The 14,653-nt window shown below is 36.7% G+C and overlaps 1 protein-coding gene across 6 annotated transcripts in view; it reads left to right on the top strand.

Annotated features, from left to right (window-relative positions):
- The window catches only part of PTPN4 (protein tyrosine phosphatase non-receptor type 4), a 233,895-nt gene that overhangs the window by 41,576 nt on the left and 177,666 nt on the right, over positions 1 to 14,653 (top strand). For 4 of the 6 annotated variants that reach the window (XM_045869013.3, XM_064586413.1, XM_045869010.3 and 1 more), the window contains one exon: positions 2,476 to 2,630. In XM_045869013.3, the coding sequence (XP_045724969.1) occupies positions 2,493 to 2,630 (138 nt within the window). In that variant the 5' untranslated portion in view covers positions 2,476 to 2,492. Of the gene's footprint in view, positions 1 to 1,080; positions 1,323 to 2,454; positions 2,631 to 14,653 lie in introns of those variants that run through there. The other 2 variants (XM_045869011.3, XM_064586411.1) reach the window with 2 other exon arrangements.

The raw sequence follows: 14,653 nt of genomic DNA, 5'->3' as shown, positions 1-14,653 counted from the left end.
AACATTTCTTTTTGGTTCTTTCTTCAGATTTCCATTTCTGTGCTCACATTGCCCATCTGTTCCTGCATGCTGTCTACAATGTCCATTAGAGCATTAGCATATTGATCACAGTTGTTTTAAATTGTGTGTGATAATTCCAACATCCCTTTCATGTCTGGTTCTGATGCTTGCTTTTTCTTTCAAATTGTGCTTTTTTGCCTTTTTTAGTATGCCGTCTAATTTTTTTTTTTTTTAAGATTTTATTTTTAAGTAACCTCTATACCCAGTGTGGGACTCGAACTTACAACACTGAGATCAAGAGTCTCATGCTCTACTGACAGTCGGCCAGGCACCCCTGTAAATTTTTCTTGATAGGCAGGCATGATGTTGTGTTAAGAGGAACTGATGTAAATAGGCCTTTAGTAGTGTAGGGAGGAAAAGCGTTCTGTAATCCTCTGGTTAAGCCTCAATGTTTTAGTGAACCTATGCCTCTGGACTATGAATGTCACAGGGTTTCTCAGGTTTTTTCCCCCTTTTAGATGGGACAGGATGGCTAAAGTGGTCTGGAGTTGGTTATTTCCATTCTCCCACTGGAAGGCTAGAGTCAGCTGGAGTTGAGTATTTTCTTTGCCCCAGGTTTTGGTTAACTAATTTCTCCTAAGGGCAGGTGTTGTTAAGAAGAACAGAGTGCTGGGCGCCTGGGTGGCTCAGTCGTTAAGCGTCTGCCTTCGGCTCAGGTTATGATCCCAGGGTCCTGGGATCGAGCCCCACATCGGGCTCCCTGCTCAGCGGGAAGCCTGCTTCTCCCTCTCCCACCCCCCCGCTTATGTTCCTGCTCTCGCTGTCTCTGTCAAATAAATAAATAAAATCTTAAAAAAAAAAACAGAGTGCTCTGGTATATTCAATAATTGTCTTGGTGTGTGTGTGTGTGTGAAATGTTCATCCCCGGCTTAAGGCTACTTTTCTCCATATTTACTGTGGGAATCTAGTTGGATTCCATATTGTGGGAGTCCTCCTATGACTGGGCCCCCTGGAGTTTTTAACTTTCAGCATTGTCCACATTGAGCCTCCTGCAATTCGCCAGTTACAGTTCAGATTTTCCTAATCGTGTACTGGCTCCCCTGGTGGTTTCTGTTTGTGAGTCTCTCCTTGAGACCCTATGTATTGGCCTGTCTCTTCAGTCTTGGGGGCAGCGGTTTGCCCTTTGTCTTCTCTCTCTCATGAATCCAAGCAGCCTTGGTGATTTTCCAGTCTGTTCTACTTTTTACTTGTTAAAGTGGAGTGGAGACTTGCAAGCTCTTAACATGTGGAACCAGAAACCACCAATCCCTGTCTTTTAATTGGTGAGTCTTACTTGGCTAGCCCCTCTTTGTCAACTGCTAAAGCTGTTTTCCTTATACAATTCTCATACTTGTGTAGCACTGACTTTTACTTATAGCTTTAATCTTTTTGACATGAACAGTCTGTGATGTCAGCTGCAGTTACTGAATACCACTGATTTGAACTGGTGTTTCTTTTTATTATTTTTTGCTTACTCATTATTCAAATTTCTTACTACTTATTTAAAAGTTCTGTATACTTGTGTTTCTAATATATTTTATTTCCTCTCTTTAATTGTCTTTAAGAGGGAAGTTTTGTGGATTTTAAACTTTGAATCCTTGAATGTCTGAAAATATCTTTAGCTTTATTCTCCCATATGAATGCTAATTTTTTTGGTATGTAATTCTGTTTTTCATATAATTTTCAGAACTTCAAAGCTACATCTTCATTGCCTTTTCCACCCTCCCCCTCCCTACCCCCCCTATTCATTGCCTTTTAACTTCAGGTATTGCTGATATCAGTGTATTATCTGTTCAGATTTTATAGGCAATGTCATTTTTTCCCTCTTAGGTTAAAAATTGAGAAGCAAAGATCTGTAGCCTTATGTTTTCTATTTTGTTTTTGTTTTCTTGAGAATAATAAGAATAATCCTATTAGAATTCATTTAAATTTGAGGATAATTAAAATAAAGAGTATTATTGTATTTAAAAAAATTGACCAAACTCCCATGTTTCCCCCAAATCTTAAGTTTAGTAAAGGTAAGGGTCCTTTAGAGGTAAATAGTGTTCCCTCCTGTTGCTGTTCTACAGTGTTTTTAAATATTTGCATCAGTGAGTAATGTCCCAACTTCCTAAGGTAGCATATTCGCCTACCCCTTTTTTGGCTATTCCCAAATTTATATATTTTGAATTGGATTATGACTTCCTGAACAATTGTGTATTTTCTTCTCAATGGAACAGTTCAAAATAAAGCTCTTCCAGGCAGTTTGAATTTTAGTTTAAATGATGAATTATATACAGTATCTTTTTTTTTATACCTACAGTTTTTATTGGTGTTTCAAAAGTTATAACTGCTTTTTACTTGTGTTAGTTGAAGATTATGTAATAACCTTGGTGTTTTAAACTGCTAAGTATCTTCAACTATTTTTTTATTTAGTGAATGTTTTTTTCAACTTAGACCGAGTGTGGACAGTAATGACCTCGCGTTTCCGATTGCCTGCTGGCAGAACCTACAATGTACGAGCATCAGAGTTGGCCCGAGACAGACAGCATACGGAGGTGGTTTGCAACATCCTTCTTCTGGATAACACTGTACAAGCTTTCAAAGTTAATGTAAGTATTTTATGTCTTTTTTCTTTTAGTAATTTCTGAGTTTAGATTATATTTTAAAACTGTAACTGTTTAATTGTAGTATAGTTTGAAAAGCCTTATTCAATGAAGAAAGTCTTTTTATTAGTATATGGGTTTTTAAGCTTCTAGTATAAGTTCTGATTTAAACTGGGTCTCAGGGGGCGCTTGGGTAGCTCAGTTGTTAGGTGTCTGCCTTTGGCTCAAGTCCATGATCCTAGGGTCCTGGGATTGAGCCCCACGTCGGGCTCCCTGCTCGACGGGAGGCCTGCTTCTCCCTCTCCCACTCCCCCTGCTTGTGTTCCTGCTCTTGCTATCTCTTTCTCTGTCAAATAAATAAAATCTTTAAAAAAAAAGGAGAGACTTAAATTAAAATAGATAAATAAAAATAAATTGGGTCTTTCAAGAAGTTGACAAATGAACAGTGCATTATGATTAGTGGAGCAGATCAGTAGTATGTGGGTGGTTTTTATAAATGTGCTTGAGGTGCTTGAAAGGAATTTGTTCTCCTAAATAATTTATACATCTTGTTTGTAATCTTTCTTGTATTGTCTGTGAATAAAACTTGCTAAACAAAGATAAAGGACAGTCCTGATCTTATCTGAGTCTTGTCTGAAATATTTATTCAACAAATATTTGTTCATCCTATTTATATCTATCTTAATTTGCTTAACATTATTGGGAGTTTCACCCTGGGTATGCTAACAGTTGTTGGTTCATTTTCATTGCTGTATAGTACTCTAGTGTATGAATACACCACAATTTACTTAATCATTTTTTTGTCTCCATTTACTTGTCCAGTTTACTATTGGTGTATATTTGGATTTTTTATACTTCGGGCTCTTGTCAGTCACATTACTGTGAACATTCCAAGACAAGGAACACACCCTTGTCGTACACCTTAAACTTACACAATGTCATGTGTCAATTTTATGTCAGTAAAGTTGGGGAAAATAAAATACTAATCTTCTTTCTTTTACCAATTTCTTAAGCTTAAAATTTTCTGTATTACCATATAACACGATTGCTAACTTATCTTTTTTTTAGTGAAACTCCAGGCCATTTCACATTGGAAAAGGGACTGTAGAGTAGTACCTTTAAGGGTATTATCTAACATACCCAACTAATGTGCTTTTCCAAAATGTTAAGCTTTAATTTTTTTTTGTATTCTGTCATCTGTTAATAGATAGGTAGTATAGGTTATCAACAAGGGATAATACTCAGTGAAGAGAATTCTTCATAAAAATTTTTAGTTAATGGAAACTCATGTTTTAGGAATTGATACAAGAAAATAAGCCCCTTTCCTGTTTTTGACTCATTAAAATTCTTTTTGGGGGGGGTTAAATAATAATTCTTAATATTAATTATTATTTACTTTTCATTTTAACTTACAGTTTTGTATTTTTTTTAAAAATATTGCAGACGGATTTGCTGTGGTTCCCATCTAGCAAGATATTTTCTGTTGGGCACTTTAGTTAATAATGGAATGTTGTATTTTTCAATATAGTAAGCAGTGTACGAATTGCTCTTTTAGAGAGACCTATTTAATATATTTATGGGTTTTTATTTATTATATATATGTAAATATCAGTTCTAATACAATTGAGTGCATCACTACTAGAATGATAAATATTATATGATACTAGAAACTTTCTCTACCATTACTACAGGTCATCAACAAACTTAAGAGGAACAATATGAGAAATTGACTGTTGGATAAGTAGTATATTTATTCCTCTCGGTATTTGGACCCAAGTCATTCAGAATGTCCGAGTTGCTTTGTACTTTTGTGTAGATGCTGCATATTTTAATCTATGCATATGGCTCTCTGGTTATGCCGTTTACAATCTGTACAGCATTATGTAATCTAGCCTGCACATTAAGAGGGCAGTTTGAATCTCTGGTATTCTCTGTGTCCACTAAGTACCATTAAGTCTCAGAAGTACCCACTGTGGGCAGCTGCTAGTTTCACCAGCATCTCTCTATTCACTGGGAAGGAGAACTGCTCAGTTTCCTCTGGAGATTACCATGCAGTGATTTGTAACATCTTAGCTTTGGAATCATTCCCTTCCCTGAAAGATTTCTGTACCAGAAATGACATGTTTATTGTTGCCAAAGTCTGCTTTTTTTTCCATCTGGTATTCATCTCATCAAAACCTTTTCTATATATTTTCCTGGGAGAAAGTGATGTAATAAAGGAGTTGATACAACCTCATTAGTTCCTTTTTTTCTTTCTCTGTTGTAGACACAGGATTGAGATAAGCCTATTAGCATTGCTTCAGTTTGAAGTTCCAGTTTCACTGTGGTTTTGGCACAACCATTTATTTTACTATAGCCAGCCTATGGAGTGTGTTTTTTCTCTCATGTCTTTGAGTTCATTGTCAATCACTAAAAACATGTTTCCATTAAATACCTCAGCTAGAAGACTCAAAGGCTGGAGGCTAGAATCATTTGAAGGTTTATTCACTCATATGACTATTACCTGAGACCTTAGCTGAGGCTTAAACACCTATATGATCTGTCTATGTGCCCTGGGCTTCTTCACAGCACAATGGCTGTATTCCAAAGGTGAGCATCCATAGAGAGAGTGGGAGCCAGGCTGTAGCCATATTGCCTTTTGTGATCTGGCTGTGGAAGTCACATAATATCACTTCCACCACATTCAGTTTGTCAGTGCTATCACAAGGTCACACTCAGGATCAATGGAAGGGAAATTTATTCAGCACACATTATTCAGTGTACAGTTCCTTTTTTTTTTTTTTTTTTGAGATTTTATTTATTTGACAGAGCGAGAGAGCACAAGCAGGGAGCAGCAGAGGGAGAGGGAGAAGCAGGCTCTCCACTGAGCAGGGAGCCCGATACGGGACTCAGTCCCAGGACCCTGGGATCATGACCTAAGCCGAAGGTAGACGCTTAACCATCTTAGCCACCCAGGCGCCCCTCAGTGTACAATTTTAAGGTGCTTCATAGATAATGCTGTTCAGAGACAGGGAACAAAGCTTATGCATTCAGGAATTTCTTTTCTTTCTTTTTTTTTGGCTTTTATTTTTGTCCACATTGAATTTTCCCTCAGTTTACTTTCTTAATTTTTAAAAAATTTTTATGTTAGATAGACTCCATGCCTAACATGGGGCTTGAACTCAAGACCCTGAGATCGAGTCACACGCTCTACTAATTGAACTTGCCGGGGGCTCCTCCCTCAGTTTACTCTTTGGAAATAAAATTATCTTAAAAGTACTAAAGCTGTTCTCTAAAGTGTTTTCTTTGTTATCTATTTTTATGTACTTAAGAAAAACTGATAATTTTTTAATGATACCAGTACCTCAGTTGTTAACAAAAGATACCATAAATCATAGATTTTGTTTTCTCTTGAAATAAGGTGAAATTCGGGCGCCTGGGTGGCTCAGTTGGTTAAGCAACTGCCTTCGGCTCAGGTCATGATCCTGGAGTCCCGGGATCGAGTCCCGCATCGGGCTCCCTGCTCGGCAGGGAGTCTGCTCCTCCCTCTGACCCTCCCCCCTCTCATGCTCTCTCTCACTCACTCTCTCTCCAATAAATAAATAAAATCTTTAAAAAAAAATTAAAAAAAAAAAGAAAGAAGGTGAAATTCAATTAATACATATTTTAGTTGTGTGATAATTTGGGTTGATGAATATTTAATTGGCTGAACCTTATACTTTTTTTGTCTGTTAAATAATATGTTAACATTTATTATTATTATTATTATTATTTAGTAGTATAAACCAAGTTACAAAGGTAGGGTTAGCAGGTGGATGTGGATTGAGGTGGGAAACTAAGAGTATAAGGATGGTGAATTTAGCTAAATGTACTTACTTGGTTTTGTTTTGTTTTGTTTTGTTTTAGGGAGAGAGCAAGCATGAGTGAGGAGGTCAGGGCAGAGGGAGAGGGAGAGAGAATTCCAAGCAGGCTTCATGCCCAGGGTGGAGCCCAAAACAGGCCTGATCTTATGACCCCGAGATCAGGGCCTGAGCCCAAATCAAGAGTCCGACGCCCAACTGACTGAGCCACCCAGGTGCCCTGAGAGAGAATCTTAAGGAGGCTCCACGCCCAGCCCAGGATCTTATGACCCTGAGATCATGACCTGAGTTGAAATCAAGAGTCAGACGCCCAACCGACTGAGCCACCCAGGCGCCATTACTTATTTGTAATCACTCTATAGTCATATATTTGTAAAGGAGGATAGAATTTTAGGGATATTTTTCCCCCTGATTATTGTTCCATTGACTTTACATATTGTATATGTGAGAAAATAAGTTTAGAGTCATTAGGTTACTTACCAAGGCAATTGCAGAGCCAGGAGAATGTGTGTGTGTGTGTGTGTGTGTGTGTGAGAGAGAGAGAGAGAGAGAAGGTCTGTTAGCACTTCTTGTCAACATTTTAACTATTATTATTTTCCAGCCCTACTTAAATTTGATATGTTAGTTCCTTTAAAAATACTGTCACTTACATGTCACTCAAATTCCCTCAGAAGTGTTTTATTTTACATATATTGGTTTATTCATGTATACAATTTAAGATTTTCTTAAAGATTGGGGCGCCTGGGTGGCTCAGTCATTAAGCGTCTGCCTTCAGCTCAGGTCGTGACCGCAGGGTCCTGGGATCGAGCCCCGCGTCGGGCTCCCTGCTCTGTGGGAAGCCTGCTTCTCCCTTCCCCACTCCCCCTGCTTGTGTTCCCTCTCTCACTGTGTCTCTCCCTGTCAAATAAATAAAATCTTTAAAAACAAAAAAAGATTTTTTATATATATTTTTTTTTTTTTAAGATTTTATGTATTTATTTGACAGAGACACAGCGAGAGCAGGAACACAAGCAGGGGGAGTGGGAGAGGGAGAAGCAGGCTTCCCGTGGAGCAGGGAGCCCGATGCGGGGCTCGATCCCAGGACCCTGGGATCACGACCTGAGCCGAAGGCAGACGCTTAATGACTGAGCCACCCAGCCGCCCCCCAAAAAAGACTTTTTAAAGATTTATTTATTTTAGAGAGAGAGAGCGCACAAGCAAGGAGGGGTAGAGGGAGAGGGAGAGAGAATATCAAACAGACTCCATGCTGAGCCTGACTCAGGGCTCAATCTCACGACTGACCCTGAGATCACGACCCAAATCGAAACCAAGAGTTGGAGGCTTAACCAACTGTCCCACACAGGCACCCCAAGATTTTTTTAAAATTTATTTATTTTAGAGGAAGAAAGAGGGAGTGAGTGGGGGGAGGGGCAAAGGAAGAGACTCTTTCAACTGACTCCCTGCTGAGCACAGAGCCCAATGCAGGGCTTGATCCTCTGACCCAGGAGATCATGACCTCAGCCAAAACTAAGGGTTGGGCACTCAACTGACTGAGCCACCCAGGTGCCCCTCATGTATATAATTTAAAACACCAAATAGATTTTAAAATGTTTATAACAAAACCTAGCAGATTCCTGCCTTAGAAAAAACCGCATTCAACACATTTAGTTTTTCTCTCATATTTAGTACTATGGTTGTAAGAAACATGCTTATATTATTTCTGTTTTTTTCTGCCTTTTTTGTTCATATTCTGTATTGACTTTGAAGGATGAGACTTTAGATCTCTTATACTTCTTTTCCCTGCTCCATACACAGATACTTCCTGTTATCTTTTCAATAAACAAAATAGTTATGTAATAATATTTGGTTAGTTCAGTATTTCTTTTCCCTGGAGAGAAAACTTCCTATCATCTACCTGGAGTTTATGGAGCCTTGCTGGGTCTTCATAGAACTGAATGAGAGAAAGGGACTGGAGAACTCTCAACTCTTGAGTATGTAGACTTACACTTAATGTAGATTTCCCTGTTTTCAGCTCAGTAAAAATGAGCTGAAATTTAAATTTCTGGTTTTTAGAGTGATGGGTATTTGGAAGGGGGGTGTAGAGATGGTCATGGAGGAGACGGTTACTTGTATAGACTCACTTTGATTACTGTCTTTACTGTTACTTTAGTGTGTCTTGAGCAAACATTTGTGTCCAGTCTTCCTTGTTTAACCTTGACATCTCTAAGATTGATTTTCAACAATGTCTACCCTGAAGGAGAATTTACTATTTACCAAGATTTTTTAATTAAAATCACATATTAAAATGCAACTGGTCTTCTTTAGTGCAAGAATATGTGATAATTTGCCAATTACCATAGTGTTTGAAAATTCAAACATTGTAATATATCATAGATCTTTAAGGCTTTTCTTTAAATTTTTTTCCCCAAACTATATTATATTAAGCACTAGAAAACTCTTTATTAATCAGGTTTATAATTATGCACAGTTAAGATTATCTTATTTCTTGTTTGTTTCTTTTTTCTTTAATGCTGCTATGTTTCATGAGGTATATATATAGTTCTTAGGTCTTGTATCACATTTGTCATGTATAAATTTGTTACTGATAATGACATTTACTTCTACTGAGAAATTCCTGGACAGTTATCCAGTGATGAATTTGTAAGTCTTTAGTTTGAAGACTTACTAGCTTTGTGATTATACACAAGTTAGTGTTTTAGATTCTTCATTTGTTAAAGGAGAATAATATTTGCCTTGCATAGAATGCTCAGAATAAAATATTTGTGAAGTACTTATTTATGTGACTGACTCATACATTTAGAATGGTTGATTCTTCTATTTCTTGTGATTTAATAGATTTAATCTATTCTGTAGTTACAGATTTTTCTTAGAAGAATATTATAATTAAAATTCCATAAAATAGCAATATGCTAATTGCTTTATATATATTTTCATTTGTGTACTGGGTCTATGTACTGTTTCCAACACCTAGTGTGTTTCCTGGCAATATTGATTAAAAATACATTTAAACAGAAATTGTAAAAATGCCAGTTTATTCTTAAAAAGTAAAGAAGAAAACAATTGTTAAGTTTATAGTTTTGAGAATCAGGAATTTATTATCTTGGCAGTTGTACAGTAAATTAGATAAAATTGTGGGTTGTTCATATACCCATTTAATGATAGTAATTATTGAGTACCCAGTATATATTATGGGAAAAAATAATTGTGAAAGTAGCTGTAAACCATTAAGTTTTGGGGAGATATGTTGGATTCTGTTTAGAAAGGTACGGCAGATCAGTCTTCATATGCCCTGACACTTATATATAGGCTTTTGTTGTTGTTGTTGTTACCATGTGCATGATATATATTGTACAGTGCATAGATCTTCAGTATAAAACTCAAAGAATGTTTTCATATGTATATATCTGTGGAAGTACCACAAATTAAGTCATTGAATACTTCCCTCATCAAAACAAACAAACAAACAGATTCTTTTGTGCCCCTCTAAGTATTTCCTGCTTCTGTTGTATTTCCTTTATTAGCTTTTTTGGGTTAATCTTTTCATATCAGACATTTAGTGATTACCTTAGAAATTGCAAAATGTGTCTTTACTTAGCAAAGTCTACCTTTACTACTTCTAGCATGTTCCCCCTCAAATACAAAAACCTTAAAACAGTTTAAATCCATTTACCCACCTCCTACTTTTTTGCTATTATTATCTATTTTAACATCCTCCTCATATGTTATAAACCCTGTAGGACATTGGTTTTATTGCTTTAAACAATCAGTAGTCTGTTATATTTGTCTTTATATCTATACTCTCTGCAGTTGTTCATTTCTTATGTATCCATGCTTCCATTTAGAATCATCTTCCTTCATCCTAAAGAACTTCTTTTATTATTTTTTTAAATAAGGTCTGTTTATGACAGATTCTTTCAACTTTTATTATTCCTCATGTTCTGGGGGATATTTTTGCTGAGTATAGAATTCTGTGTTGATAGGTTTTTTTCCTTTGGTAGTTTGAAGATGCCACTTCATTGGCTTTCATATTTCTCTTGAGAAGTCATCTTTCATTTTTACTGTGTTCTACTGAAGGACAAGAGAGAGGTCCTTTCCTCCTTTGTTTTTAAGATTTTTCTCTTTCTTTGATTTTTTTTAGTCCCCTGTCTGTAATATAGGTATATATGGTTTTGTATGTGTGTGTTTATCCTGCTTGGTATTTACTGACCTCCTTGAATCTGTAGGTTGGTATCTTAGAACATTTGAAAAGTTCTCATCCTTCACTGATTCAGATATTGCCTCTGACCTATTTTCTCTTCTTTCCTTCTGTATGCCAGTTACATATATATTAGATTGTTTGACTGCATCCCACATCTAACATATGTTCTGTTTTGCTTATAATTTTTTTCTGTCCTTTGAATAGCTATTAATCTGTCTTTGCATGTGCGAATTCTGTGGGGTTTTTTCCCTGTGCTTATTCTGCTACTAAACCTATTCAAGGAGTTCCTCTATTTCACATATTTTGCAGTTCTAGAATATCTGTGTGATCATTTTCAGACTCTAATTCTCTAGTGATGAAATATATCCTATTTTAATCTATTCTCTATATTCTGACTGTGTTGTCTTTAATATGTAGTCATAGTTATTTTAAAGCTCTTATATAAGACCAATATGTAGATCACTCCTATGTCTGTTTTTGTTGACTGTTTTGTTTCTTGATTATCAAACACTTTTCCTGCTTCACATATCTACTAATTTTGCATTGTATGATGGATATTGTGAGTGTAATGTGGAGTAGTGGACAGCAGACTGGCCCATGGGCCAAATCCAGCCTGGTGGCTATTGTGTGGCCCATGAGCTAAGAATGGTTTTTACTTTTTTAAAGGTTTGGTTTTGTTTTAAGAGAATGTGCAGTGGAGACTGTGACCCTCAAAATGTAAAAATATTTACTTTCTGGCTCTTTACTGCAAAGGTTTGCTGACCCCTGTTATAGAAGCTCTGGATTGTTATCTTCCTCTAAGTAAAATTGCATTTTATTCTGGCAGGCAGTTAAATTGCCAGTGGGTCACTTTGATTCTCTGAAGTTTAGTTTTAGGCTTTGTTAAGGTAAGTCTGTTTCAACTGTGTTTTTATTTTTAGGGCTTGGATTATCTAGGGTCTCACCTAAACACCTGTGGTATTCATCAAGGTCTCTCTCCTCTGACTAGTTTGTACTTCCTTTATTCAAAACTGTGCAAGCTCTGAAATCTTGTTTAGCTAAGAGCCTTCCAGTAGCTGTTCTCTTCTAGGCTTCTAGGAGTCTAACCCTGTGCATGCACAGCCTAGGAGGCAGATGACAACTGGAGGGGATTTTTTTTTTTTTTTTTTTTAAGTTTCATTTATTTATTTGAGAGAGTGGGAGAGAGAAACTAAGCAGACTCCATGCTCTGTGGAGAGCCCAACATGGGGCTCCATCTCACAACCCTGAGATCACGTCCTGAGCTGAAACCAAGTCTGACACTTAACTGACTGTGCCACCCAGGTGCCCCCCAGATGGGAATTTTCATATAGATTTTTGTAACTGTTTTTTTTTTTCCCGGCTCTTTCCTCTCTAATAATCTGCCCCCCAATCCAGCTACCGTAGCAGTCTCAAGCAGTAATTGTAGTCTTCTCTTCCAGCGGGACTGCTACACTGTTTGGGCTCTCTTTCTCTATACCATGATTTGGGAAATGCCCTTATGGAGAAAGCCAGTGTGAATATGGGATTTGATTTATCTGCTTCTCTTCTATCAAGGATCATAGTGCTGTGGTGGTTATTGTCTAAGGCCTGCAAAGAGGCTTTTTTGTTTTTTTCATTTTTTGTATATTTGGTCCAGCTTTTATAGATGTTTATAGCAGGAGGGTATCCCAACATTAGCTACTCCGTCATGACAAGAACTGAAAATCCTGATTGTTTTAAAATGTGAAAATATATCTCATTATATAATAGTGGATTTTGATATGAAATAGTTAACATATTTGCTGGCTGTGTTCTTTGTCCAATATTCAGTTGAGCCAAATGGAAAAACTCAGATCTCAGTTAATAATGGTAAATAATAATGGTGAATGTATGCACTCTATAAAATCAAGTTAGTCTGAGATATATTGATTTGGTGACAGGGATAAAATGGCACTTGCTTTCCAAAGATGAAGCCCTAGGCATGTGGGCCATTGGGTTTGTTATTTTAGAAGATTTCAACTCAAGTCATCTGCCACATTTGAGAAGCACCTTAACCCTACTTGGTCTGGGCTCACCTATTATCAGAGAAACTTTGTTTGGCTGATCAGTTCTTCATTATTTAACTATCTTATGTTTGTAGTTTATATATCCAGCATCTTCAGATTAATTCTTAAATATTTTAGCCCACACTGTTCATCTCCATACTAACAGTATATATGGAGTACAGACCTGGTAACACACTATTTTATTATCACACTTATATTATATTATAACATATTATAACACACTTATCTCATATTCTTTGAGGGAATAATCATTTAAATGTTTTTGCCATTATACTGTTTTTTGTTTTTTTTTTTTTTGTATTGTACTGAATGTAAGTCTGTTTGTCTAGGCCACAGGTTACCGTGAGTAATTTGATGAAACTAGGTGGTTAGCTTGGGGTCTACTTCCTCTCTTTTGCTCTGTGTGCCTTTCCTGAAGTTGAATAGCATGCCCTTCTCAGCTACTTGAGTCCTGTTCTTTGAGAAAGGATATATGTCATAGCTCTGTTTCTGTGCTAAAACTTGAAAACATGCTTTCAATATTCATTGGAATGGTGTTGGTGACCACAGAGGTGTAGTTGTTACCATATAGGTAAGCTACATGACTCCTTCTCTGATGCACCACTACCTAATCCCTTCACCTGGGTAATTCTTTGTTCTGAGTCTCCTGTGAAACCAAGAATCCCCTGGAGGAATCCTTGATGCCCAGTATGACCCTCTGCCCAGGGGTTGGTGTGGGTTGGTGTTGGTGGATGGACTTTGCTGATCACAATACTGTAGAAAAGAACTTGCTTCTCATCTCTGTACCCATTTTGAATGTTATTCCTAACTCAAAATTAGATAGTTTAGTATCTATATATTAGAAATTTGGTTATGTATTAAAGGTAGCATCCATTTAGTCTTATTTGAGTCTTTGTCCTTATTTAACATTCTTTTCTAAAATAAGACTTAATTATGCTTCCAAAATAAAACAACCCTGGACTTGCATATATGCATGCATTGCATGTACAGTATAGCAAATTGCTCACTTTCAGAAATATTTACTTATCCTGAAACTCTTTTCTCCTATTTGTGAATTTGGTTTGGTAATAGGTTTTCGTCTTAAATACTTTTCCTAGTAACTGGATTTATGGCTTTTTTCATTCACCTTCTGAATTCTGCACATAATTTTTAATGTAACTTGTTTAGTTTCCACCAAGAAAAAGCAACAGCTGTAATATGTGATGAATCAGTAATACTCTTATGACAAACATTTTTCTGAATGTGCAGACACTTCCTTTTGATGCTTCCTTTGATTTGTTTATAATAAACTTCAGTGCTTGTAGTGCTTTTCACTGTTCCTTTTGCAGTTCTTTAATTTTTTTCCCATGTTAAAGAAATCTGGAAGTGAATAGGCAATTAAATTTAGTAGTAGGTTAATTTACAATGTTGGATTCACTGCATATTTTTTGATATCACGTAATTTGAATTACTGTGAAGTGACTTTCATTTTTCCTCATCAAGCATAACTTGAGGGGCACCTGGGTGGTTCAGTCAGTTAAGCGTCCCAACTCTTGATTTTGGCTCAGGTCATGATTTCAGGGTCATGAGATCAAGCCCTGTGTCGGGCTCTGCACTCAATGTGGTGTCGGCTTGAGATTCTTTCTCACTTCCTCTCCTTCCCAGTGTCTGCTTCTCTCCCTGCTCGCACTCGCTCTCTTTCTCTCTCTCAAATAAATAAATAAAATCTTAAAAGAAAAAGAATAACTTGAATGGAACTGTGCTAGTTCTACGAAGAACTACATAGATCTGGTCCTGGATTGTAGCTATTAGACTACCTCACACAGATTATTTAAACATACAGTGGTGTCAAAATTAAGATTAAGCACTATGAATGATTGATAAAGGAAGTTGTGATGTAGGGAGGTAGCATAGTATAATGAGAAGTGCATGGGCCTTGGAATTCAAACGGCTGGATTTGTATCCTGG

This window comes from Mirounga angustirostris, unplaced genomic scaffold (assembly GCF_029215605.1).
Source record: "Mirounga angustirostris isolate CCGP_5_RB_7025 unplaced genomic scaffold, mMirAng1.0.hap1 SCAF_3, whole genome shotgun sequence".
In the NCBI taxonomy this organism is placed as follows: Eukaryota; Metazoa; Chordata; class Mammalia; order Carnivora; family Phocidae; genus Mirounga; species Mirounga angustirostris.
This window is presented reverse-complemented; position numbering and strand designations above follow the sequence as displayed.